This window comes from Apus apus, chromosome 9 (genome assembly GCF_020740795.1).
Source record: "Apus apus isolate bApuApu2 chromosome 9, bApuApu2.pri.cur, whole genome shotgun sequence".
Taxonomy (NCBI): domain Eukaryota; kingdom Metazoa; phylum Chordata; class Aves; order Apodiformes; family Apodidae; genus Apus; species Apus apus.
The window spans coordinates 5636850-5662956 of record NC_067290.1 but is presented as its reverse complement, the minus strand read 5'-3'; the positions used below and the strand labels follow the sequence as shown (position 1 = coordinate 5662956).

The following is a 26107-nucleotide window of genomic DNA, read 5'->3' as shown; positions in this document are numbered from 1 at the left end:
CGAATCCCACTTTGCACGATTCCGAGGGAGCCATTAAACTCACTAGAAACAACCTAAAATAGTCTGTAATGCTGTTAAAAAAACCATCTTTGATTATGAGAGACCTCAGGCTCTTTAAGACCCACAACCAAGTGTTGTGGTCCCCTCAGGGAAGCAGAAATCTATACTTTTCATCATTTCTAGCCCTGCAGGCCACAGGACATTAGGCTGTAAAGTCTGGCTGATGGTGCAGCTGGGCTCCTTTGCTCCAGGAGCCATGAAATCTGAAGCCATTACTGATAAACAGTCTCTGATCTCTCTTAGAGAGTGAGGGGTAAGGTAATTCTTCGGCAAAGTGACCCACGCACAACCAGTTTGGAGATGGAAAGGAAAGGGTTTTCTTGTTTCTTCTTTTTTTTGGTATTTTTTTCCTTGTCTTTGGGATGAAGTGATAACTCAGTGATGTGCCATTAAACTTCCGAGCACATCAGCTCTTCCTCCTGGGTAGCTCTGCTCCAAGACAGAAAGCTGCCAGCAAGATCTGCAGAGCTCCAAGTCCCTGTTCTGGAAGGGCATGTGCTGAATTCTGGCACAAGTAAGTCAACTCTAAGGACTTGTGTGACAGCTGCTATTTTGGCTATCACAGGGGCTTTTCCAGAGTTTTCCCCATAGAGCTTGAGTTGTTATATGTGTGGTTATTAATTGATGGTGATGATCTTTTGCATTTCCATGCTGTGTTTGACCAAGGTGCCATTTCAGCTGCCTCAGCTGTGGATCGTGTGCTGGAGCTGGTGGACCATGACTTGGAAAAACCTTTACAGGCGCTTTCATTCAGAAATACTTGGTGTTTCTTTAGCCTTGCTCCCCAGGACACCATGTGGATAAGCTTACCATGGCTAGTATTTCATGCAACCAATTTAAAAGCTGACTTTTAAAGCTGATTCTTAGTAACTTTTGAATGAAATGTCCCTAAAACATCCATGGCCACGTTTTGTTTGGCAGCTTTGGCTATGCAAGTGCTAATTTAATAATTTGCTATTTTCCAGAGCTGTAGTCCCATCTCTGACTCATTTATCTAGAGCACAGCTTTAAAAATTGTAGCAATAGAGGTCATACTGTTTTTTACAAATACATTAAAAAACTGAACTCTGCATGCTTTTCTGTGTAAACATTTTAACACAGAAATTATGGATAGATTTGCCATTAAGTCAAGACTTGGATTTTTGCTAATGAGTTAATGCAGTGTTGGTATGAGTGTGTACTGCACTGACTGAGTTTATAGTCTAGCAGGTGTTTTATGTTTGACTGATGTTCCCAATGTTCCTTTGAAAATCAGGTTCTCCAGTGAGTGAACATTATACTGAACTATATAATTATTGGTGAAACATTAAATAATTAAGAACCCTCTTTCCTCCTGTTTAAATAATTTAACTTGGGCTATATAAGAATTTTCCTTATTGAATTCACTGTTTCAGGGGCAATTTCCAGGTAAAGTACATTGGTTTTGAACTTGGATAATTGAAGCACTTGGAATTTTGTTGTAATTGCTAATTAAATCTGTGCTTTCCTCATTGCTTTCATTGTAAACCGTTGATAAATTCTATTTGTGTTTTCATGCTGCAGGTCAATCGACCTGACAAAAATAAATTAATAGTTAGAATCAGGAAACAATTCTTGCATATACAAACTGCTATAATTGCTCATCTCTGTATTTCATTGTAGATAGACACTTGGAGAGTCTCACATAAAATAGCACTGTGGGGACTCTATAGCAAGTATTTTTAATTTGCAAATGAGATGAGCTAGCCTGAGATCTCTAGCTGGGCTCAGAAAGCTGAATTTTGCATTGGAGTACAAGTTGGAAAGTGAACAGGTACGTTAAGGAAAAAGGGTCCTGTGATATTTGATCCCTTTTTACAGACCATGGCATCACTTCAAGCATCATGCTGGGGACTGTTGAAAGTACAGGGTAGTGCTGCTGAAAATTCCTGCAGACTGTTGTTCTGTAGCTGTGTATTTGGGGCAGAATGAGGTGCCTCACTGTGCCAGAACCAAACAATAAATAAAACCTTGCACCATGTTGTAGTGTTTCCTTCAAGATCCTCCCTCATCCTCACTGAGGCCACAGTGAGTGTAAGAGAGGAGCAAAGTGACTTAGGAACCTCTTTAGTTTAATTTATTTTAAAAGCTGTGGAACAAGCTGAAAATGGGAGAAGGGAACTCCAGTCTGTTGGTGTCAGGTATATGGGTTATTAAAACCCATACACATGCTTCACTGAGGAAGGGGGAGTCAGTGGGAAAAATGTTTTTTTTTCTTAAAGTGGGAATGTCTGTGGAAAAAAAACACAGTATATTTCAAGAGGGTGAGGGGACTGGAGTAATAAGAAGCAATGTGAGTCAAAAAGCTCTTGTTTTTTTATTGTTACATGGAACTCACTTTTAGCAAAAATCCAAATCTTCTAGAAACAAATGAGTTAATGCCAATGATTTCTCCTTGGCTCCTCACAAGTTGTTCAGGAGAAAACAACATGACCATTCCTGTCAGTATTAGGGTTACAAGGTGAAACTAGTGCTGCTGGAAGATGTTTAACATCACATATCCATTACCTCCCACCAGCAGTATCCCCTTGGTCTGTCAATCTCGATTTAAATGTTCCTAACTTGAATGGTTGGTGCACGTGCTTCATTTCAGCCCACATAAGGTTCAACTTGGGCTTAATGACATTCTGGCTCCAGGCCTCAGTTAATTGTCAGGTTGCACCAGATTTGAAGCAAGCCATGGGGGGAAAGGGAAGGCCCAGATCTCTCACTGGTTCCTGAGTAATCCATTTTTATATATATGCATACACGCATGTAATATGCATTTACAAGTCACATTTAAAATGAGTAGTTACTTGGATTAAAGGCATTCAGACATACTTCATGGATCTGTTTTAACCATCTAGCAATATAATTTATTGCACACTTCACTACTTGCTTTATTAAAGCCAAACTTAAACGTGTTCAAAACAAACACTGCTTTTGCATTTGAAATATTCAGCTTTTGGGCCTGCGGTAGATTCATTACAGCAGAGAATACTTCATTCCTTGATTACTGCTGTGAAAAGACACAATACTGATTCCCTAAGCACTCATCAAATATTCGATAGCTCAGAAATTCAGGAGGAGGTGATGGAATTCTGGTTCCTACAGGGAGGGCATATAAATCTATTTTATTATTTGCAAAGAAAACCATCAGTGATTAGTTACTGTGTCTCAGATACTGAAACAAATAATCTTTAAGGATAAAGTAAAAATGAATTTTAAAATAACTTTTAGCAATGCTTTCATCATTAACATTATCTTCATAATGATGAGTGATGTTGATACCTCGATCACTCAAGAGCTTTATCAGTGCAGGGCTAGATTTTTAAAGGTAATTAGGTACTTGGCAGCAAATGTGCAACTAACAGTATTTTGAAAAGTACCTAAGCTGAAGATCAAAGGTTTTACAGGTCTTTTCCTGGGTTCACAGAATCTTAGGGCTTGGAAAGGACCTCGAAAGATCATGCAGTCCAACCCCCCTGCCAGGCAGGATCACCCAGAGCACATCACACAGGAACATGTCCAGGTGGGTTTGAATGTCTCCAGAGAAGGAGACTCCACAACCTCTGTGGGCAGCCTGTCCCAGGGCTCTGTCACTCTCACAGGAAAGAATTTCTTCCTGATATTCACGTGGAACCTCCTGTGCTCCAGTTTGCACCCATTGCCCCTTGTCCTATCACTGGACATCACTGAACAAAGCCTGGCTCTGTCCTCCTGACACTCACCCTTTACATATTTGTAACCATTGATGAGGTCACCCCTCAGTCTCCTCCAAGCTCAAGAGACCCAGCTCCCTCAGCCTTTCCTCATCAGGGAGATGTTCCACTCCCTTCATCATTTTTGTGGCTCTGTGCTGGACTCTTTCAAGCAGTTCCCTGAATGGAGGGACCCAGAACTGGACACAATATTCCAGATGTGGCCTCACCAGAATAGAGGGGGAGGAGGAATGGGAACGTGGATGCCATCCTTAATCCTCTCTTTCAATACTAGTTTTTTTTACAGTTGTTGAATACTGTGTAGCACTTTTAACTGTTAGCTGTGTGTGTATTACTTGTGTGTAAATGTCTTCATATTTGCTGTTAGCTCACGTATGCAGAGATTTGCTTTCAGTGAAAGAAATAGTAATTGTGGCCTTGCTTTTTGTGAGATTTTTTTGGTAGCAATTCTTGGTGTGCTTCATGAAGGCAATCAATAGCTTACTTTTCAGAGAGGCCTAAATGAGCTAGACAGAATGATTCAGTGGAACACTGTCAAAGTCATTGAATATTTGGCACAAATATATTTCCTTAATGTAGAATTCTCAAATAGCAGGATTCAGCTTTTAACTCCCCTAGAAACCTTCCCCCTCCACTTCTTCCCTTTCATTAATTCTTTCATGTGTTTTACCTGGTAGCCAAATAAATTTGCTGAATATTTGCTTTAAATACAGAAGCTATTGTAGGAGACCATGTTCCCTGCCTTGATTGCTGGCAAACCCCTAATTCCAGCTCTCCCTTGTTATAATGCTGTTTGACAGTCTGAGCAAAACTAGCTTGATTTTGCAATGAGAATGGAGAGGGAAGGTGTGTGCTTTTCCTGAAACATTGTATCCACCTACAATGAAGCATAATCAGTGCTTCAGTGTTTAGGCAATATCTTAAAGGTGATTTGCAGTAGTTCAAATAAGATGTAACATCATTAACATGCAGGGCATCACTGAGAGTCATGGAGAGGCTTTTCATTTCTTTTAATAGACTTCAGATACATGTAAAGACCTTAAAATTAAATTACAGTAGTAATTCTTTTAATGGTTACATTAGAACCCATGGTGTTTTATTAATAGTAGCTTATGAGTAATAAAACTATTATTATTGGTTAGTAGTAATATTTAGTAATTAGAACAGGTATTTTTTAATTACCTTCATAAAACAAAAATGTTTGCAGGTTAAGCTACTTATTTAGTGCTTTTGGATAGGTGTACATTTGTCAATGTGTATGCCTATGTACTAGTAACCCTTCATGTAACAGAAGACAAGCAAAACAATTTGAAATGTGTTCTTCCTCACTGAAGTCCAGTTTCCTAGCATTTTTGTGATTGTTGCAGCTATTTAAACTATTAGCTGTTACTAATAAAAGCAGTACTAGGGGCCTTTAATAGTTGAAGGATGATAGATACAAAGTAGCTACTCTGACCCCTGAAGGCCAAGGAAATCAGAGTAGGTAGGAATGGTCAAACAGCACAGGCAGTACATTTTATTTTATTTTTTGAGAAACAACTTGTATAATACCTGTAATGATGTATAGTAATATGAAGCATCTCTGGAGCAGAAGAGGGTTCTCCTGATTTTCCAGTAAATAAATGGAGATAAAATTATAAAAATATAAAAGTGATTTTTGACTCATGGAGAATTTAAATATAAAATTAAGAGAGCTTCTTAAAGTCTGTTAGGTTTGGATTGAGTTCAATATGTGAATAGCACTGAACAGCCTCCAAAAGTGGTCTCTAGCCAAAACATGCAGGTTTGGGTGCCTAACAATAATAATTATTGCTGATCAAAAAACTTAGACTGAAACCCTTTTGACTGGATGTTGGGTTTGGGTACAAGACAAAAATTAATGACAAGTGTCTGTTTCTAAAAAATAGATATATTCTACTTTTCTGTTAAAGAAAACAACAACAAAAAATAAAACTAAGGCCAACATTCAGATTTTTATTTCAACTTCTGCTTAAAGTTTCTTTGGGAAATATGAATATTTTTGAATATTTTATGTAAAAGAAGAAAGAAGAGAACAGATGGGGAATAGCTCTGAGTAAGAAAAAGAAATTATGTGTATAAAGTTTCAATTTTGGTGATTATGAGTGTCAAGTGCTTAAAAATGAGGCTTTAAATTTATTCTGATCCATACCTTTGTCCCAATATATCATGCTTCAGATGTTGTTTAATAGTAAAATTGTTGTTTACAGCATAAATTACTAAAAAAAAAAAAAGTTTTTTGTCATAAGGTTCTCGATCCTTTGCTGTAGTGCATAAACAGTTAGGCTGACTCTCAAGAGTACAAAGCAAACAGTTCCTGATTAAGCCTTGAGTTTAATAGTGAAGCTTCAAGGAGTTTTTAGCTGTGGAGCAAGATGCTTTTGTGAGATGGACAGAGCAGCATCCCTTCCTTGCAGATCCTTGCTTGGAGCTGGGCAGAGAAACAGGCAAGGAAGAATCAGGCTGCTGGGGTGAGCCCTGGGGCTTCACTGAGCAAATGCCATGAGCACTTTGGGGAGCACAGGGAGCCAGGACTGGGTGCCAGCTGTGAGCCCAGTGGTATTTGTCACTCACATGGTCCTGAGCTCAATAAGTGAGAACTTTGTCAGAGAGCTGAAGTGCACTGAAGAAAAACTGGCCTTTTCACCAGTTTTTTTACCAGAAAATCTGCAGTACTCCAAATCTTCTGTCCAGTAACGACAGCACTGATCCACACCTTTGCTGCTGGGGTCACTGAGCCTGGGCTCCTGGTAACCCCTCACTTCAAATCTCATACAAACACGAGCAAAGTTTCTCTGGACTTGCAGAGTACCGTGGGTTCAAGCTCTCTCATTCACACAGCTGTACATTTGTTGTGGCTTATCCATAAGAAGGAGCCCACGGGGCTAAATCTAGGACTGGAAAGAGCAGCAGTGATCACACAGCAGCCTGAACATCCTGAGCAAGCGAGCTTGGAGGAAGAAGGTACAAATGTGGGGGTGAAAGGGGGGCTGGATGTGGAGGCAGACAGACTGACAGGGCGGCTGAAACAGATCGTTCTTGGAAGCAAACACATCGTTCTGCTTCTGCTTGCCTGTGTTCTGCCAAGAGGCATTTGCAGTCTCTAGATCATGATGGCTGCAACCTGCTGTGTTGAAACTTTTCTATCCACAGGCTGACTGTGCAGTGTAGAAAGATAATCTACCTTATGTGCACTTATCTTCTTCAGTGCTCAAGCAATCATCTTCCTTTCTCTTCTTCTCCTCAGCTCTGTGAACTTGTTTGTAGTATTTTCCAATATAGCAGAAGAGCAAGAAGCCAGATTTGATGTCAGATGACCTCCAAAATGCAATACTTTCAATTAAAGCCTTTTTGATAGGTTGAGTTTTAAAGGGCTGTATGGAAAGCAGTATCGTGGGGTTCTTTTACAGTGCAGAGCAGAATACCAGAATGCAGAGTGTTTGCCTTTTATTTTGGTTTTAGTCTCTGATATCTAGAGAAAGGCAACTTCCAAAGTGTCTGAAAGTTCTCTAATTGAAGGTAAAAATTAGATTTTTATGTATTTTTTTTCCCCCCAAATGCAGTGTAAATGCTTTCTTAACTGCCAAGTCTGAGATCATGAGTCCAAACTTGTGTGGTCGATGCTTTGGTTTGGATGCAGTAGCAAGGAAGGTGATGAACAATGGTGATGGTTTCTTGAGTGACTTCTCCTTTTTGTGATAAATCATGGTCTGTTGCTCCTATTTAGTTAGTGGAAACGTCATAGTTGTTGATGCTAGGAAAGATCTGTAAACTTTCTTGCTGTTAAGACGACTTAAACTCCAATGTTGTGCAACGCTACAAATTTGAAAAATACTCTGTATATTTTATGGGGTCTTTTCCTCAATATCTTGAGCTATCTACAGTAACCATTAATGAGAGCTGGTTGTGTGCACTGCATGGGGAATAGATCTCTCTGCTCTTCTAGTTTAATGTTCATCTGAATGTTAAGATCACTGTCTGTCAGTTTACAACATCATAAATGTTTTTGACTTGCAGCTTTTTTGCTTTCCCAGTGCTTCTAAATTAATGCATTACAATTAATCCCAAGTGGGATGCCATTATTAATTTGCTTCATTAAATTACATACCGATTTGCTAGCCTTAATTCTCATAATTGTCCTCTTATATTCTAGTATTTTTATTTTAATAACTTGCCCTAAGTACTTGATCAGCATGCATTTGTGTATTGTTTTGCCTCCCTTCCCTTCCTCTCACCCTTGATGTTCAAAGGAGGAGTTAGTTTAGGAATATTTATAGTGTCTAATGTCAGCATCATAAACACAGTCATTTGCTTCTCTGTGATTTAAAAATAACCTGTCTTAAAACAATAAATAATCACTATTGTAGCCATGCTGTAAAATCGATAGAAAAATACCTTGTAGAATTTTCATTACCAGATTCCTGAAAATGACACTTAGATGTCTAATATGTAAAAATTACAGTTGTCAGACTATAATCTTACCCCCTCTGTGGCTCAGGAAGATTGATACTCAGGAAGTCTGCTGATTATAACCATTAGACTAAGAAACAAATAAGTTCTATAACTACAGTAAAGCTTTTTGCATTTTACTCTGATGTGCTTTGTTGATGCATCAATTTATCACTTTATCAAACGTCACAAAGCAGACTAGGAGCTGAATGCCATGTGAGCTGGTCCGAAGGGGAGGGACCCCCAGTCTTCACACAGTCTGCTGTCACTCACCTATTGCCTTCCTTAAGGGAGGGACAACAGCCCCTTGTACAGTGTCTCTGTGTCTTCGAGCACTGAGAAGCCATTGGAGGTGGTTTTTTTTCTTTGCTGCAAGTACCTTTTCTCCCCCCATGATAGCAACAATTGCTCCATCCTCTTTCATGTTCCAAATGTGGTGCATTTTGACTTGACCTTTTTTGTTTCAGAAAAAAAGAAGAGAGAAGCTGGAAATAAAGCATCTATTTTTTGCTATCTAAGCCTTCAGAGAGCTTTGCTCTAATTGCTCTTAGATACAGAATCAAAGGAGACCTAAGGCTGTATGTTCATCTCCTTTGCTTTCTCATCTCTCCCAAACACAGCAGCTGCCTCTGATAAGTCCCTGTTTTGTCCCTGTTGTTAAACATCCAGCTGGGATTCCAGGAAGATTTTTTAATTATTATTATTATTCTGTCTGCTTCTTCTTTAAATTTAATTCAATTTCTTTTTCTGCAAAAAACATTCTCTGTAGCATTCCAGGACTTATACCCCATTGGTCTCTCAGAGTACTAATCACGTATATTACAATTGTTTTTCATTAATGGGATGTAGGTGGAGAAAGGTAATCTTTCAATCAGGAAAATCTAGCTCTCCAATCCACATGTTGCCCAGCTCTGCAGGATGTTGAGCAGGATTTGTGTAGCCCTTAGAAAAATTACACTTCTTGTCCTTGATATCTTCCATGAAACTGTAGTCTTCATCTGTCTCTGGTTACCAGGTATTGTTGTGGCACAGTTTAAGTGAAGGTGAGCACAGAATTGATTCATAAATTATTACCTTGTTTCAGTTTGTACCACAAAAGAGAGATTGGTAGTAAAGTCTGAATATATAAAGTAGATGAGTAAAATCAGAGATTTCTTTGGCTTTAGATCTTCTGGCTTAGATGAAAAAGTTATTAAATTTAAACTGTTCTGCCTGAAGAATCGTTACTGTAGTTCTCAGATATAACAGTACTAAGTTTCTCCTAGTATTGGCAATAATAAACAATGCAAGCTTCAGACAGAATTTCCTGGGTGGCATACCAAATGTTCTAGAAGACCTTCCTGGACAGCAGCTAATACATTTTTAATACAAATAAAACATAATTCTTTAGTCTCGTTTCAGCTTGATCCCTAAGGTAGAAAAAGTATACTGGCTATGCATAATTTATGTATTTATTTGAAGTGTTTACCCAGATACTCCATTCACAAAGTCTCTTTCAGTTAATAGGTTGCTGTGAGATGTAAAAATCACTTAGGGCTTGTGTTGTACAAATAAATGGAACATGCCATTTTTGTACAATCAATGAGGTGGTAACGTGGTCATCCTAATTTTGCCTTCATCTGCACTGCCCACCCTGTCCGTCCTTAGCCGAGTCACAGAACAGGTCCAGCTGAAATGTCAGTATGTTTTTCCCAGATTGTATGTGCTGTGGAAGCATGGAAGTGTGCAAGGAAGGGAAGAGGAGCAGGGGGTGCTGCTTGTTGTCAGGCTGGTGTGTTCATGTGAGCACCACCCCGGTTATTATCCATTATACGTGTGGTTTCCTGTATAATTCCTGTACATTACACGTGTTGCAGAGTGAGCATGCAGGAAAATATCCCTCAGAAATGTAGTTACAAAATCTATCCCAGATTGCTGTAGATCCAATGTTACACGTTACTGCCGGAGGGTCAAGTTGTTGCTGGTTTTTGTCATCTGTAGTTTCTGTGCTGCAGGACAATTGCAGGAGAGATGATTATCCAGGGGTTTCTGAGCCAGTGGTTTTCTTTCCAAGGGTCAAAGAAAGGCAATGAAAGTAAATCAGGGTCTAGTTGGTCCCTTTCTTTATGTCTTTGTACAGAGGTAGACATTTGTATGTATGGCTGATGGCTTTAACTGATAATGCTGATGGCATATCACCCCCAAAATCGTTCTGCAGCCGAGATGGCGGCTTGCCCAGAGCAATCCTTGTATCTGAGGTTTTACCTCCCGTGAATCTAAACCAGAAATCCTTGAGTTCATAGGGTGGAGATGAGGGTGTGAACCTGGGAACCCTTTTGCGGTATAATTTTCAGACGTATCTTCTACAACTGAGATTCACAGGAAGGCACACTAACCTAGCTGATGTGGTGAGTCTGAAATTATCTAAATGGTCCTGGTTTGAATAATATTAAAGACCTCTTTTTTTTAAGTTCAGGGGTGCTTGCACCACAGTTACCTGAGCAAAACCAGCAAAGCTGGGATGTGCTTTACTGCACGTTTAGCTCTCCTGGAGATAGGTTAGAGTCAAGAATGACAATCAGCATCTTATTCTGTGCTGAAAATTGAAATATGTGTTAAATAAAGATTGCTTCAATCTGTTCATAGCACCTCTGAACCGTGAATTTTCAGAGGCTTGCAAAGTTGAGCAGGTTTTTTCCTGTGAGCTTACAGTGTTTGCAATGGTTTCACAGCTGGGAGCAAAGAGAAGCCTAAGAAAAGCTACCTGCCTGATACCATGAGAAAAGTATTCAAGTACTATTTGTAACCATACTATTTCTGCTCATCAAAAATGCGTTGTGGTGTAGTCATTATCATGAGTGAAGAGACTTTCTGAAAGGAGGTGTTGGTTTTGCAGCATGTGTACTGTGTCACATGCAGCCTAACTGGAGATTTGGCAAACTGTTCCTTATGAAGAAAGTAAAATGATGTGTAACATTACAAAGTAGCTTGGTTATTAGAAAGCTCAGTCTTGCTCCTGGTAAAAGGGATTTTTTCAGCATAAAATTCATCTTTACTTGCTGCAAGAACATTGCTAAAACAGATTAACTTTGGATCTCAATGTAATTTATAGTGTGTCTCATGTTATTTTAAGGCTGTACATGTATTAGCTGATCTGTAAGCTTCACTTTGGTTACTGCTTTCTGGGTTTTTTAAGAAATAGGATCAAGTTATGCAGAAATCAGAATGATTGAATTAAATCAGCCTTTTCAATATTTATTTTCCCTCAAGATCATGTTACCAAATCAATATTTAAAAAGCAGCTATATGAGTAAGTGTTGATTATAAAGCAAAGCTCCATAACCCCAACAGCTATGCTAGTCAATTTTTTGTGTGCTCTGTCTGTGGTTTGTGTGGCATTATGCACATGCTTGTGTATTAAAAGCAGTCAACATAAAGTTATTTCTTACTCCTTCCTCCCCCCTGCCTACCTTGCCACCTGGCAAACCTTCTTTATCATATCTAGATCCTATAAAAATATCTAACATAATTTGAAATGCTCTTGTGTGAAACATGATTAGACGACATCAATCACTTTTCAAAGATCTTTTTTTTTTTTCTTCTTCATTTTGTATTCTAAACTACTAAAAACACAGGAATTTATATTCTGCTGCACTTTGTGAAAGACAAGAGCAGACAGATAGTTCCCCATCTTGGGTGAACCAGCCTTATTAAGTACTTTCCCAAAGTGCATACCAGTCAAATTAAACTTGAGGTTAATGTTTTGGAATGCTCTCTGCTTGCCAACTCATTACCAGTGATACGGCTAAGCAAACTCTTGCCTTCTGCTATTCCAGATATCTATAGAGATTTATGATATTTCAGCTAATCAGCTTACTTTCTCTAATAGATCACAGCCCACCTCGCCTTATGGCTAGGCTTGTCTCATCTCATGACTTGGGCAGGGAATTAAAGGGCAGAAGTAGAGCTGGCTTTTAAACCTGTCTAGGTCGAGAGGTGGTTGGTGATCCCTGTGTTGTGGGTGGAAACATCCATCACTTTTGGGTTTAAACTTGCCTTGTTATCTAGACCTGCTCTGCTAGGTCTAGATCGACCTGCTCTGATTCAGGTCGATACCAAGACCTCTCTGTGGACAGATGGTGGTGGGAGAGGGGAGTGATACCTGGGCAGGTGGCACCCCCTTGGTGTGCTGCAGGGCCATATGGGCACTTGGGCTTTGGAGAAACTTGGTCTGTGTGTGCAGCACAGCTGGCTGCTACCACACCTGTCTAATAGAGTTGCTGAAAGGCTGTATAAATTCATGCTGAGCTACAGAGATTATCTCTGTCAGCTGTTCTTGTGTCAGAAGCAATTTTTTTTAATGCTGCATTTATGCCCTAAGTGCCCAGCCTATGCCTGCCTTTTAAGAAATGCCCTCTTTCTTCCTTTATTACTGCTTGCATTGCATCTGGGGCATAAAACTAATGTCTTACTTCTAAACATAGAAGATTTTTTTATGGCTTCCTTATCATACTATATATGAAAATGTTTGATGCACCCCTGAAATCTGAGTGGAGACAGAGCTGCAGGTGCAGGTGTGTCCTACCAGTGTGCTGGGGTGATGGACCAGTCTGCAGGGAGCATGGGATGCTGCAGCATCAAGCTTTCAAGCACTGGTGCTTGCTCCTGTTCGCTCTGAAGACCTTCCCATCCTCACACCAGCTGTCAGTGCAGTGTTCCTCGTGTGCAAGGAGCAGCTGGGCTGGAGTTCAAACTGTGTTGGGTCTCAGGCATTCTGGGGACAATTGCCTGTGCAACCTGGCATGGAATGTGTTCCTCTGCACCAGCCCTCTGAGGATCATCCTCAGTGGCTTTTTTAGCTTGCTCCATGCCTGTTCAAGCTTTTGGCAGGAGAAGGGCTAGCAAAGGTTGTGAAGTTAGTCACAGGTGGTCATGTGAGGGTGGTGCCATCAAAGGACCATGCAGCCTGCCAGGTTTTGAGGGGAGAGATAAGAAGCTTTTCTTGAGGTGGATACCAAAACTGGGGTCATGGCAAAACATGTGCCAAGAACCTGGGTGATCCAGCTGCCTGACCTCAGTGTTGGTGATAGGATCATAGCCAGTATGTGTGATCTGTGGACACCCAAGAGTTAAAGTGCTGTGGTGTGAAAAGAAGTAAAAAAGAAGGAAGTAAACACCTCAAATGATTAAAGAACTTCTCTGGCAAGTGGATTCAGAGTGTGTGTGAGGGGAGAGGAGAGGAGACACAGGACTCTTCCTGAGAGCATTCCTGTGTGCGCCCACATGCCATGAAGCATCTTCTCTGCTCCAGGTCAGACTAAACTCGTTCAAAGAGAACCTTTTGTTCTAACTGTGTTTTAAGTTTCGTTTTAAATCATATTCAGTGGCATTTTATTTTCTCTTCTACCTTTCCTGAGATGTTAAGATTCTGGTAATTTTGAAGTTATATCCTGTGTAGGGGGTGGGCTTGAAAGCCCCCTCTGTAGTTGGTCACACTCCACGGGAGCACCGGAAAGCTGTGAGAAGCCCCTGGAGTGGAGACATGAAGGCTAGAGCATCCTGGGGCATTCTGTGGCTTTACGACTAGCACCTACTCGCAGTGATTGAATAGCATTCACTTTCCACTGCTGAAATGTAGAACATCTTGAAACAAGCATAGATGTCATGTTAGTTTTTGTATTTCAAGAGGAAGAAACTGCTGCCACTACTGAATGCTTCCCAGGCTTTTAATGCACTTGTGTTCTAAGTGGGCTTTTTTCAGCACAATAATTTCCCCATATCTTCTAAACCAAGCCATGAGACTTGTTGAAATGTTTTTGCAAGGAACTGAGCAAGTTGTTGGGTCATTCTAACCAAGTGAAAAATAAACAGCTTGACATATGATCCTCACTGTTTTGTGTAGTGTTACACCAGGTGAAATGGCTGGGTTTAGCTGTGCTTTTGTTGCTGCAGGAGTGTGAGTGGCTTAGAAGCATCTGAGAAGATTATTGCAGGCCACATCCTGCCAATCTTGATTCAGTGGCTTGAAAGAGATTGAGATGAGGACTGCCTCATCTCACCTGCTTCTCCAAGCTCTGCTGGTACACCCCAGGCTCAAGGACCTGGCTCTTGGTGCACCTTCCCTCCATGGCCACTAGCTATGGAGTCCTTGGCAGTCCTGCAGCTGGGCACTGCACCTTTTTTGCTGGCATCCAAGTTTCCCCTGGATAAGACTTGTCACCACCCTCAGTAGCTGAAGCTACTTCTTTTCCCTGTCTCCATGAAGGACATCTGAGTGGGTGTGAAAGGGCACAGGGACTACCTTGATGGTGAAGGAGGCAGGGGGTGGAAAGGAGGAGGTGTCAGATCAGTGCAAGGGTGCTCAAGGGGGTACGTGGAGTGGTTTGGGAACAGAGGATGCTGTAGCGTCGGAGGAGATGGAAACAGCTCACTGGGTGGGAAGAGAGAATGAGAAGGATGTGGCAGGTGGGCGATGGAGGAGGGAGGCAGCTCAGAAATGAGAGCAGAGGCAGAAGTGAGGAAACTCAGAGGATTAGCTGGTGCTTTCTGCCTTGGGTACCATGAGCACTGAACTGTGCAAGTTCATGGCATTTTGCAAAGCTGCACACATCTGCGAGAACTGAAATGACACTGAGAATTTACAAAAGATAAATATGGAAGAACTTGCTTGAAAGATATTTACAATACAAAAATGTATCATAGTTGACAGACTTGCTAGTCCTCTTGAAACGGAAAGCTGTTAATTAACACCACTGGTCTGACCTTTGGTTCTTGTATTGCAAAGATGCCCAGAAGCTTGAGAGCCCTTCTAGCCCATGGCTGCTAAGTAAGATATAGGGAATTTGCTGTAGCAAACCAGCCTCCTTAAAAACGAGGTAAAAGGAATGATAAGTAAACTGCATTGGAGTTTTGTGTTTCTGACCAGGAGATAGAAATTCTGCTGTACAGCAATTTTTTTTCCACTGGATTTCTAATTTAATTGTGAACTGAGGTGTGGTTGTCATTGGGGAAGTGGCTGTGTAACTTAATTGACATTTCTGCATCCTTTGTGTTTGTGACTCACAGATGTTGGTTTGAGTCATCTCATACTGGTGTGCTGGAAGGAGCCGCTGTTGTTGTGGGGAAGTGAGCCAGGGCAATTCCAGGAGAGAAGAAATAAAAAAGAGGACTTTTCATGTAGAATGAATGAAAGATGCTGGGAAGCTAAGATTACTTCTTTTCTTCATTTTAAAGGGGTGCTTGTTGTGACCTCTGTCACCAAAATCCTTTGTGTTGGCTGGAAATCTCTGCTGCATCCTAGGCAAGCTTAGCTGGAGCAATTAAATTACAAACCCCTGCAAAGAGCTGTGGTTCCAGATGCCCATCTGAGCTGTTCCCTTCTGCCCTTAGCATTTTGCCCAGCAAAATTTATTTTCTTGTTTAGCCACCAAATCTCATTGGTTTATTTTAAAAAAGAAATTTTTAAAAAGCTGTTGATTTTATTTTTTGTCTCAGTTGCACACGTTTGCACCAAATTCAAGCCAGGAGCAGAAGAAAATGGAAGCAAACTTCCATTCTTGGTTTCACAGTTTGGAGTTTAGCCTCTCAAAATGTGTGAAGCTGTATATCAAAGAGTGGGTGCTGTGGGATGATCTGGCTGTAGTGCTCATTATATTTTTTTCATTTCACCATTTCATTTTCCTCCCTACTTAGGTCAAAATGATTATTTTTATCTAAACACTCCTGTAAGTTGGGCAGATTGTGGAAACTCTAAAGGACACCCAACTCCTCTTTTTTTTTTTTTTTTTTAAACTTAGATGGTGAGAACAGTTTATAACTGATGGCAGTTTTTATAAAATAGCCTCCATCCTGATAAAATGTTACCCCCTGGTGTGTCATTTTTCCAGCTGAACTACTGGTAGGATTGAGAGATCTTGCACACTGCTGCTTAAATAAGTAGACTACATGCTCTATGTGGAAATCATATTATTTTCTCAAAGGAGAACTAGTAGGCTCAGTGCACCAAAATTGCTTTAAATAAACTTGCAGCTACTCTAGCTTTTTTTTTTTTTGCTCAGCTGCAGATGGTACAGTCTATCAATCAAGCTTTCCCAGCTTTGAGAATCTGCCACTGAAGCTGTCTCTCCTCTGCGTTGCAATTACATTTTGTCCTTTACAGAGCTTTGTATCTCAGATATTTTATTGCTACTAATCAGATTGTGCTTTTGGGCTGCAGATAGCTTTTGGTTTTCCTCAGATATATGCTTATTAAGATCTTTCAATAATTTGTTAATTGAATGTGCTATTCACTTGCAGTAAATTAGCTGCATCGTGCTTTCAGAGTGCAAGAATACTTAGGGGAAATTAATGCCTACCTTATCAATGGAGTGAGTCAAAGTTTGGACAAATGAGTGGCTTACAAAAAGAAAGAAAAATACATTGTTGGCTGTTTCTTACCATGCTGGTAGTTGCAAATCTTGTGATAGTGAATGGAGGTAATGCTGTGGGGTGGGGAGGAGGCAATAGAGTCCTCCTCAGCCTGGTGAGCAGATCACTCAGCTGCCAACGTGTGTACAAAACCCAATCAATGCTCCTGTCCACTGACACAGTGTGCACAACATACTGAGCTGAGTTATTAAGCAGTACTTAACTCTACCTTTGAGTTCTGTATTCTTGCTTTTTTGGAGACAGTCTCTTATATTAGCATGCTGCCTTGCAACATGCTGGTGCAAATTCTGTTGCATGTTCTGGGGTAGCCTGTGCTGCCCCTTTGCCCTGGGGGTCACTGGTATTTCAGCCAAATTTTTGGTTTATGATTGGCTATTTGTACTTCTTGTATTTTCAAGCATCTGTAGGGGTCATAATAACAGCAGGAGCTGCTGATTTATAACCTAGTTTGTCCCAGGGTGCCTGTAACTAACTCGAGTCCAGAGGCAGCCAGTCCGGAGCAAAAAAGGAGGAGAGCTAAGGCTGAGAGGAGCTGTGGTTGCAAGTAGCTGCATTTCACTCAACTAAAGATGAGGGACAGCCAGAACATCTGACCCCAAAGTCAGTTAAATAGCTTTTAAAACCACTTTGGACTTAAAAAAATAGAAAAAGAAAAAAAGTACAGCTTCCTCTTTAGCACTGCTAGTTAATATCTCGCCACAGATACCCTCCGAAGCTGTGATGAAATATGAAGTTAATACATCACTAGCAAGCTTTCAGTCAGAATGATGTATTATTCAAAGTGGAATTAGCTAGAAGGATCAATGCACACCCATTACTTTATTTAAAATAATAATTGGAAGACTCATTAACTTTTTTTCCCCCTCTTTTCAAACAATATGGTGAATGAGACATCTAGGACCATTCCCTCCACCAGCCTATATACCTCTGTGACTTCAGTGTATTTTCATTCTTAGCAGGATTATTAACACCTGAAGGCCAAAACCCAGATTTGACTCAACAGAATTTGCCTTCAAATCACTGAACCGGAAACCAGTTGCCATAGGCAAAGACGAGCTTCAGCTCTAATGCACATTTTTAAAAAATCAAAAGGTCATGGCAGTATCTGTGTGAAATAGTGCGTGTACCAGCATAAGGTGCAGTGTCACATCTTGCCTGGGTACCTGTTATTCTCTCTCATTTTACACATGAGCAGCAACTTGAAGTATTAAGGGGGCTGCTTCCGTTTCTTGTTTTCCATTGCAAATTTATTATTTGGGATACTTAGTTTGTGCAGTCCATTCATTACATGGCAAATGCTTTCTGTCTCCCAGCTCACCTCTGTCAGGCTGCAGGCTCTTGGCCAACTTGTCCTTTTGCATCTACTCATAAGGGAGATGTGCAATTATAGCATATATGGGGGAGATGGAAGAAAATATCATCTGTGGAGGAGCAGGAATATATCATTCTTGGATCATTTAGTGCTTGTGAAGGTGAAAAACTTAGAGCACCAAATGTAGCTTATATGCTGGGAGCTCTGTAGGCATTTTCTTACCTTCACAGATAGCTCAGTGTGCTGCAGTGACGACCAATATCCCTTCTCACCCATCAGTTCTCCTGAAAAGGTCCAAATAAATATTTCCTACTGTATTTCAAAGGAAAGCACGTGTAAACTTTTCATATCTATTCATTTACATCCCAGATCTGGCTGAAGTCCTTCACTTCCTTTTATTCAGAAGTGTTTAAGAAGTGAGATATTTATCCACAACCAGCTTTTACAATGTGGACTTCAAAAGGGAGCGAAGAGAGAGGTGGGACAATAGACCCTGTGCACAGCAAAAGGGTGCATAGCACAAAGCCAGGATGTGTATCCTTTCTCAGGGCTTCAGACCAATGCTGGATTAAAGCACCTTCGTTGAGAAGGTTAGGAGCAGACCTACCCAAGGTGCAAGCTGGATGTACAATAGTTTGGCCCCAAAGACACGAATTTGAAGTTTTCACAAACAGCATGCCAAGTACTTTCCCTTTGCTGAGAATAATATGCTTCTTTTGACTGTGATTATCTTGGATTCTTTGAAATGCTGTTGCTGTGATGTTAAAATACATTTTGTATGGCAAAATGCTTGCATTAATGGGATTTTTCTAATTTCTGTTCCAAAACAGTGAAAATCAGGTCCTTTCCCATAGAGACTGGCATCTGTCCAGCACTACAGAGCTGATAAGAGAATACATTTTTTAAGCATGTTGCTTGTCCTGAAACCCTACAGGACCATTTAATCTTTGCGACCAAGTTAATTTATAGTAGTTTTCTTTTTCTTCTTAGTTGTTTGCACAGAGTGTTTGGAGACTTGAGTATCTGGCTGGTGAGCCGTAGATCTTAACTGCAGGCTGAGCAGGAGCTGTAGGCATGTGGCTGGGGGAATATTACCCCTGACTTTCACTGTTGTAATTGAAAGTAGAATTTGACACATTGGCATCTCTGTGTGTCAGCCATTGTCACTGGCTTCAGCTGCCACGGTTAAGTATGTAGTCATTCATCCTTGGCAGACACCATCCTTTGCAGCACAAGAGGCTGGTGCTCTGGATGTTAATGCCACGGCGCTCTGGGAGCAGCTGCCCCATCTCGAATTCAAGGCATGCAGATTGTCTTGGCCATTTTACTTAGCAGATGGGTAGGGCTTGATAGATGGAAGATTTAGTTTCCAAGTCAAGGGCCAAATGTTGCAGTGGGAGAGAAAAGTAAATTATATCACTATTCGGAGGGGAAAGGCTCAGGTACTGTATCACAAAATTGTTGCCATTCATTTTCCTCTGACTTGCACAAAATGCATGTCATTTCACCTTTCAATACAGCCAACTGTGGCTTTCTCCTGCCTTTGGAGATGCTTTGCAATGCTGCCTGTGAGCCCATTTAATGAGCTTGAAAGCAGTCACTGCAAATTTATGGCAGTTTAATAAGTCTAAATGCCAGATTTTATTATTTTTTTTAAGGTAGAAATGAAAGAGAAATTTGTAATTTGTATCACTCCAAATAGGTGTTTTTTCTGCTGTTCTTTTTGTTCCCCACATCCTTTTCTTCAATACAATAGGTCTATTTAAATGTGTATTTAAAAAGAAAGTGTATTCCTTACTCCTGAGCTGCTCAAGCTATTAATATTCACCTACTTCTCACAAGGTGACTGGTGCCAGGGATCATTAGCAAGCTTTGTGGTACTTCCCCCAGCCCTCCGGTGGTGGCTGGTGGGATAATAAACCTGGCTTTTGGAGAGGCTGCCCAGAGCAATGGGAAAAGGGGGGAGTCTGGTCCTTTGGGCAGGAATCTCAGAGGTAACATCTGGTGTTGCTGTGTGGCCTTTCTAACTGCCTCAGTGTTTATTTGGGGCTTCCCCTATTTTTCTGGTTTTGTTATTTTTCCTAAAAAAGTCATTGTAAGCTCAAAATTTTTCCTGAGACTTTTTTTTTCCCCAGCCGGCAGAAAAACAGGTTGTGGTTTACCTGGATGACTTTAGCACATGGTTTAAAATATAGCATGTGGTACCATTTTTAATGCTTTAGAACTCTGCTGATTTTTGTGAAATCAGAGACGTCAGGAGGATTTTTCCTGTAAAATAATCAGGTGAACAGAGACCTTTGCCTACTTAGTGTACAATGAATGATAGAGAGTGAGAACTGGTTGGGTTTTTTTAACTCACTAGGACATGCTGAGTTTAGTACTGCTGTAACACAGGGGCTTTCTGTAGAGTAGTACCTTGCCCAGTAAAGTTTATTTTTACATGCTGTGCCTCGGTGCCCGTACTGGTGTGATCAGCCTGGCCGTGGTGGGTCGATCCTCTCATGACATCCTCTCTGTTCCTTTGCTGGAGCTTTCCTCTTTGGAGTATTAATAAGGTTATCCTGAGAAGGTGCTTAGCTCCCTGGCGTGCCTCCTACCCTGCTGACTTGGAGGGTAAGGCCGTAGGAGCAGCCCTATCAAGCAAGGGGACAGCAGGTTGTGCTGCTGAAAGGTGTTAACGCTGTTGTCAATGGAGTTCATGGCTGATCGGCCTTGTTTTTCACTGAGGAATGAATCATTTCTCAGTCCCCGCGTTAGATGCGGGAGCTGGAAGTAAATGCCACCTGTCTAGGGTAATGATTTCCACCGCGACTTCACTTGAAGAACATCTCTGTTTTGTGACCGCTGAATGGGGTCACTTGTGCATTCCCTCTTCCTACATTGCAAATGCTTGTTTTATTCATTACATTAATATCAGACCATTCATTCCACTCGGAATGGCATGTGCACCACGTATCAAAGTCACTCAAAGGGTATGATAAACAAAGAGATTTTGCTTCTTCATGTCATGCTCATCCCATATTTACCCTATGGTGAGAGCTCTGTTAGCACAGGAAGCTGCTTAATGATATCTCTGTGTTTATTTTCCCCTTGTGCTTAGCATGATAGTTACCTATTTATTTCTGCTGAAGAGGATTACAGGCATTTTTCAATTATAAATGATGCACACAAGCATTATTTATCCTGTTTACTGCAGACCTATAGAGTGTTAGTCAGTTGAGCAAAAGTATCTCATTCAGGAAACACCATTTGTAGTAGGGGGTATTTTAGGGCAATTTCAGGATGGTTTTCCATCTGTCCCATGAATACTTGCAGGGCAGAGCTCTCACGACCAGCAGCATGGCAGGTTTGTGTTTGTGCATGAAACTCCTGTCCCTGACAAATTTTCATTTGTGATGTTTCTTCTGTGTTAGCCTCCTGAAGGAGGAGGGGGAAACTTGTTGCTCTTCTCCCACTGAAAAGAAAAGCTGTGCTCAGCTTTGGCAGGTGTGTGTTGGGTGAAGCCAAAGTGCTGAGACCCAGTTACAGATGTATGGTCTTTTTCTGGCTCTGCAGCCAAGGCATCATGAGAAGTGTGGCATGTAAAGTCAGTCTGAAGAATTCATTGCTGCTTTCCTTCAAGATATATTCATAAGATAATAAAAATACACTGCTGTAATACAGATTATATAATGGAGATAGATAAAAATAATTTGTAGAAGGATATAAGCTTGAGCTTTGTGACACGGAATCACAAAGCAGGTCAGAAGGACACTTCTTACTCTAGAGATTTTTGTCTTTTTTTTCCCCTTTCTTTTAAGTATCAGCTGTTGTCAGAGACAGAATTCTTGTATGGGTGAATCTCTGATCTCAACCAGCATGGTAGCTCCAGGCCAGGTAAACCAGAGATGTACAGCAATGGGGATAGAACTTGACATTTTGGACTTCAGAAACCTCCTTTTCTCTATGAACACAGGCAGAAAAAGGATACAGAGAACAGGAGAAAAAAAAAAAAGAAAAAAAAATAAAGAGGAAATTCAAGGGGGTTTGTTGGTGTGTTTTTTTAAGAACTGGAAAAAAATAAAATGTAAGAAAAGTTTTGCTCTGAAGCCTGAACTGTTCCACAAAATGAGAAAACTTTTGGGCCCTTTTCTAATGGTTTTATCAAGATCCTGAAATAGTTGTAGTGAGGTGTGGGAGAACATTGTGTGAGTATAAGGAAAAAAGAGGAGAAGCATCTGGAAGGAAAATAACTCTATCCCCTACAGGTCTGAACTGACATCTCCACAAGTGTTTGCATGTGATTTTTTAAGGAACATGAGATCCCACTCCTTGTACCCTTGCAGAAAACTTGATGACAAATACATGGAGCAGTTGTTCTCCAGCCCCTAAAGAAATAACGTAGCTGTTGATTTCAAACTATTGAAGAACACAGCCCATTTGCAGAAGATGCTTTCAAAAACATTGGGTACCTGGATCTATATAGGTATCCCATTTCAGCAGATTAGAAGGGTGCTGCCAAGGCTGAGGTTAAGAATTTATCTACTTTGACAGAAAATCCCTACAGGAAGAGTTTAAACTTTAGGATTCTTTAGCTTCTTCAAACTGATTCTAGCTGTCATCAGAAATGAAAAATAAAATATAAAAGGAAACAAAATAAAACTCTTTCCAACTTCTGTTTAGGCAGCAATAGATAAAACACTGTTCAAGTCCAGTGCAAATTTTTCTTACAGTCTTATACTAAATTGTTGGTACTTTTTAATTTTTTATATATATATTTTTTTTTAGTGGTAGCCATGGCTTGGAGAAACCTCAATAAATGGAAGAGATGCAGGAACATGTCTTGCAAAAATTCTGCATTTTTAGTGTTTACTGTTGATTTGCCAGAAGCCAGACAGAACCTACAAAGTGGGTCACTGGGTTCAGTGTACTGTGATTATTATTTATACAGAATCCAAAGTGTACAGAGCACCCCTTTGGGCATATAAAAGTTCATGCTTCAAAGACTTTACAGCCTTCAAGGCTAATGTTATTATTGCCAGTAGCATCTAAGCTGTATGTATTTCAAAGCTGCTCTTGCTTTGCCACTTTCATAACTTTATTGCATATCTTGCCCTACCTGATTGTTGGAAGTTCTGGAGTTCTGTGATGAGAAAAGGATCTTCAGTTTCCTTTTAAAAATACCAGACCAAAACAAACCACTTTATCTCTAGACAGGAGGATGAAAAAGTGTCCTGAACACATCAGAGTAGCTCAAAGACCAAATAAATAGAAAAAAGAAAGGTAATTTATTGTGGTTTTTTTCACTGAAGTTGGCTAAGAAGATAATGAGGTTTCTAAGATTCCTTATTAGTCATGGGGAGGGAGGATTGAGCAGTGGATTCCAGGCTTCTCTTCAGGCCATTCAAAATACCTTTTTTTGGAAGTGCTGCAGTCAATGATGTCCTCTTAAGAGTACCCTCCAAGCTGGCTCTGCACTTCATGCTGCAGTGTGTCCCTGCTGGCCACAAGGTCCTCTCTCAGGGACTTCTTCTTTTGTCTCCACTCCTTTCCCATGCGTTCATACACAGCCATAAAGTGATTAATTCTGTTTTTCCTCATGACATTGAAATCACAGTCAAGCAGCAAAGTCCAGAGGAGCTCTTTTGCATTCAGTGTGTTTGCCCATTGGGAGCAGTCCATCCAAAAATGATCAACACTGCTCAGGCGTTTGATAATAACTGGTGGTCAAAAAAAAACCGAAAAAAAAAGAAAACTATTCCCTGAGGGTGAGTTACATGCCAGTATTTATTTCCCAAAAGTAAATTGGCAAGTATCTTAAATAATGAAATGTGTTCACAGAAATAGTGAATTATTCCTTCAATACCTCTGAAGAGGCAAAAGGTTAAAAAAAAAGTTGCATTCTTGGTTGTAAATTCCTTGGCTGTATAACAAGTAAGTGACCGAAGTGATGGGTTTAATTTGGAAGTTGTGGGGTTCAACTGGGATAATCCTTCCTGCTGTCTTCCCCTCCTCTTTCTGGCACTGGGGCTCACTGTTGTGGAGGACACGGGTGATTACTGTGTGGTAGAAGAAATACTGCAGGACAGCCGGGTTTGGTCTGGCAGTACAAGCATTGTCAGAAATCAGAGATTTCTTCTAGGTCCTCTCACAAAGCTCTTTTCCCCTCTCCCCATGTGATGCTAAATTAAATAAATGCAAAAATATGAACAGCAAAGAGATGCCAAGGTCCAGCTCCATTACAGCTGAAAGGGGTCTAGCTTCACTGATCTAAGTGGCAGCCCCAGATTTATTTCCCATATCTGTAAGGGATGGACTGGTCTGAGATAACTTCTGTTTATCACAGCGGATTTCCCCAATGAAAGCAGAATTACATGGAGAAAAATCAGGTCTCTGCTTTTAGGCTTTGCTGGGGTGATAATATGGCTAATGTTTTAATAAATTCAGAGGATGCTTTCTTTTGATTTAACCTTCTTTACTTTCTTTTATTACATCTTGTATCTTTGGCATTTGGTGGAGAGCCATTGTAAATGGGAGAACTAAGCAGCTTGTTAGATAACATCTTTTTTTTTCTCTCTTTCAAAGATTAAAGTGAAACTGTTCTGCCTGATGCCAGAATAGATGTAACTAATCCTGTATCCTTTGCATGTAGGTCAGTCAGAGGGACAATCCAGCACTGGATCCCATTATCCATGGGTTGAAGGGTGTGGTACACCATGGTAAGTTGCTGCTTGAGCTTTTTCCTTGCTGGGAAGGGGAGAAGGGCAGGAATATTGTCCTTTAGGGATCAAGTCACCCCTGAAGGGACATGGTGCCTGCACATTACTCATGCACTGATGTTTAAGGGCATCACAGTCATTATTTGATTGGTAAAGATCGGAGTAATTTGTTACTTGAAAATGGTTTGGGGTTAACAGTAAACAATTTGTTTCTTTTCAGTCAGTGCTCTAGAATGTGTAAGTTATCAATCAAAACCTACTACAATATATCATTCATATTAGTACTTCGAAGGCAGCGTTGATGCTTCATTCCTGCTATTTATCTTCTGTTTGCTCTAAAAATACTCCTCTCTGAAGTTTCTGTTTATTTATAAATTATTTGTCTTTCAAATTTAGAGAGCTGATAATGAAACAGAAAATTAACTATCTATGAAAATTAATTAAACTTTGCAGTGGGTGAACATCTTTCTAATGCTGACATAAATACGATCATTCGGCTGTTCTGATGCATATAAACCTATTATCCTTGAACTTATAGCAGGTACTGAAATAAATATTAATATGTTTTATACTTTTATAACCAATTTTTACGTAGGAATTTTCCTGAAACCTTATCATGGGTAATGCATCATTAGCAATGACATCAAGATGCTCCAGTTCCCAAAGTACTCTTGTCAGGTTTTAATATAATGATTTGTAAAGTTTTAATAATCTCATTGTAATTCAAAAGGCATCTGCTGGAATGGTGCTCAGTACTGTAATAAATCTCCATCCCATCTATAGTGCTGTTATAAAACATCTTTGCACCTTTTCTGGGGATTGTCTTTAGACATTAGCTAGTGCTGTAGAGCTTAACAAACTTTTTTTTTTTTCTCTTGACTGAAAACTTTAAAATCAGTTGACAGTGTTACGTTAAAACAAATAGGATTTTGAATTAATTTTCATTAATTTCACATAAATAGATGTTATTTTCTAGATCCCACTGGGTAACAAAACAGGCCATCAAAAATAAAGAGAGGACGAATTGGGCCGCAAGGGTTTTTTCAGGGGCTATGTGGCTAATTTGACACTGAAATCAAGCTGCCATTTAACTGGACCAAGATGTCTCTTTAGCTTTGTTTTCTACCTTCTTCCTTCTGTCTCAAGACTCTCAAACCCCTGCACACATGACTGTGTTTTAGCCACCTCATCGTTTTTTATCTGCTCCCTCTCTTGCTTCTTGCTGCTGCAGCCGAAACCACCACTAGTGAATAATCACACCAGTGTCTCCTAAGAGTATTACTCCACACTCAAAAATAATTGATTAGGTAGGATGTGACACAGTCCTGAGGTTGTGATTCCCTGAGGCAGCCTTGGTCCTGCCTACCCGCAGCAAAATCTGGGTGGATAAAAGGCATTTCTTTTTGTTTTGCTCACAATGCACAGAAGGCTGCTCGTGTTTCAAG

The 26107-nt window shown here is 40.4% G+C and overlaps 1 protein-coding gene across 1 annotated transcript in view; it reads left to right on the top strand.

The window, feature by feature from the left end:
- PTPRG (protein tyrosine phosphatase receptor type G) overlaps positions 1-26107 on the top strand; it is a 401265-nt gene that overhangs the window by 264208 nt on the left and 110950 nt on the right. Inside the window, exon 6 of the mRNA XM_051627714.1 lies at positions 24596-24662. Coding sequence (XP_051483674.1) covers positions 24596-24662 — 67 coding nt within the window. The remainder of the gene's footprint in view (positions 1-24595; positions 24663-26107) is intronic.